This window comes from Penaeus monodon, chromosome 23, assembly GCF_015228065.2.
Source record: "Penaeus monodon isolate SGIC_2016 chromosome 23, NSTDA_Pmon_1, whole genome shotgun sequence".
Taxonomy (NCBI): domain Eukaryota; kingdom Metazoa; phylum Arthropoda; class Malacostraca; order Decapoda; family Penaeidae; genus Penaeus; species Penaeus monodon.
In genome coordinates this window covers 7110090-7111257 of record NC_051408.1, presented here as the reverse complement: position 1 = coordinate 7111257, position 1168 = coordinate 7110090, and the positions used below count along the sequence as shown (strand labels likewise).

The window sequence follows — 1168 nt, the reverse complement described above, 5'->3', positions numbered from 1 at the left end:
CGTACCTCCAATATTCGGCCTTTTTTCAAATCCTTGATTTTATTGACATTTAAAATGACATTTATGATATTAACCCATATCTCTCCTGTCATAATTATCATTTCGCACCCTGAGGCTTGCGAACCATTCCGCAGAGTTTAACAGCGTCCAAGTAACAACTGGCATCGCGTTAGTGCCATTCCGCGATGAATTTACGTTACGTTCGGCTGCAACGTAATCTTCGTAAATTCGTAATAAGGGATTTTTCTAGCACAGAGCGGCGTCGTCTGTCAACCTTGGCTCTCGTGCGTAAGGCGATCCGATCCCCCCTCCTCGGTACGCTATTATGGCCCACTTTCCTCCGAATCCCTTTCATCTGGGAGGAAATCGATGGGAGAGATTGCGGATGAGGCTCGGGGTCAGTGTCAAAGGGCTGCGAGAGGGACATAACGCCGTTACTCGAACAAAATTGATTCAAAACGTGGAAAAAAGAGTCGTCGGAGCGCGTAAACGTAAATCGATTGAATCCCCTGCGACAAGAGCTTCGGATCCCCTTCTGCGATCACCAAAAGGAACGGAATATTGCAAAGAAGGGGTGCAGATCCTCTCTAAGGATCACCAAAAGGACGGAATATCACACGAAGCGTCCTGAATCCTCTTCCCGGACCTCCGAAAGCACCTAATATTACGAGACGCGAAGCGAACCCTCTTCCCAGACCGACAGAAGGCATCGAATGCTCCCGGAAGGGCAGTGGATCCTCCTACGAAATCGCCAGGAGCGAAATATTTGTCTCGGATTCCGGCGCCTATAGTGCAAGTGATTAAGACTCTGGGAAAAGAAGAAGTTTGTTTTTAAAGATATTCCCCCTTTTTTCTTAAAGATTTTAGCTCATGGGAGAATGGCTGCAACGGGTCGTGTTGTCGGATATGTTCCTCAGCCCAGTTACGACGGACAGGTGAGTGCGAGAGGGACGAAATAAGGAAATTAAGGCCAAAGAAAAGGGGAGTTGTCACGTGAGATGATAAAATCCTCTGAGTTTTGTAGGACAGAAACTTATCTTTTTTGTTGTTATTGGTCGTTGTTATAACGTCATTTAGTGTAATTTACGTTACTTGAGGCTCTCTACGGGATGAAACACTTAGAAATCTTAAGTTAACGTAAAAGGTCGGTGGGAATCGCCAAAAGATT

At 45.9% G+C, this 1168-nt stretch overlaps 1 protein-coding gene across 1 annotated transcript in view; it reads left to right on the top strand.

Annotated features, from left to right (window-relative positions):
* Window positions 1-781: 781 nt before the first annotated feature.
* LOC119587757 (E3 ubiquitin-protein ligase Nedd-4-like) overlaps window positions 782-1168 on the top strand; it is a gene marked incomplete in the record, with an annotated part of 51583 nt that continues 51196 nt past the window's right edge. Inside the window, 1 exon segment of the mRNA XM_037936443.1 lies at window positions 782-935. Coding sequence (XP_037792371.1) covers window positions 879-935 — 57 coding nt within the window.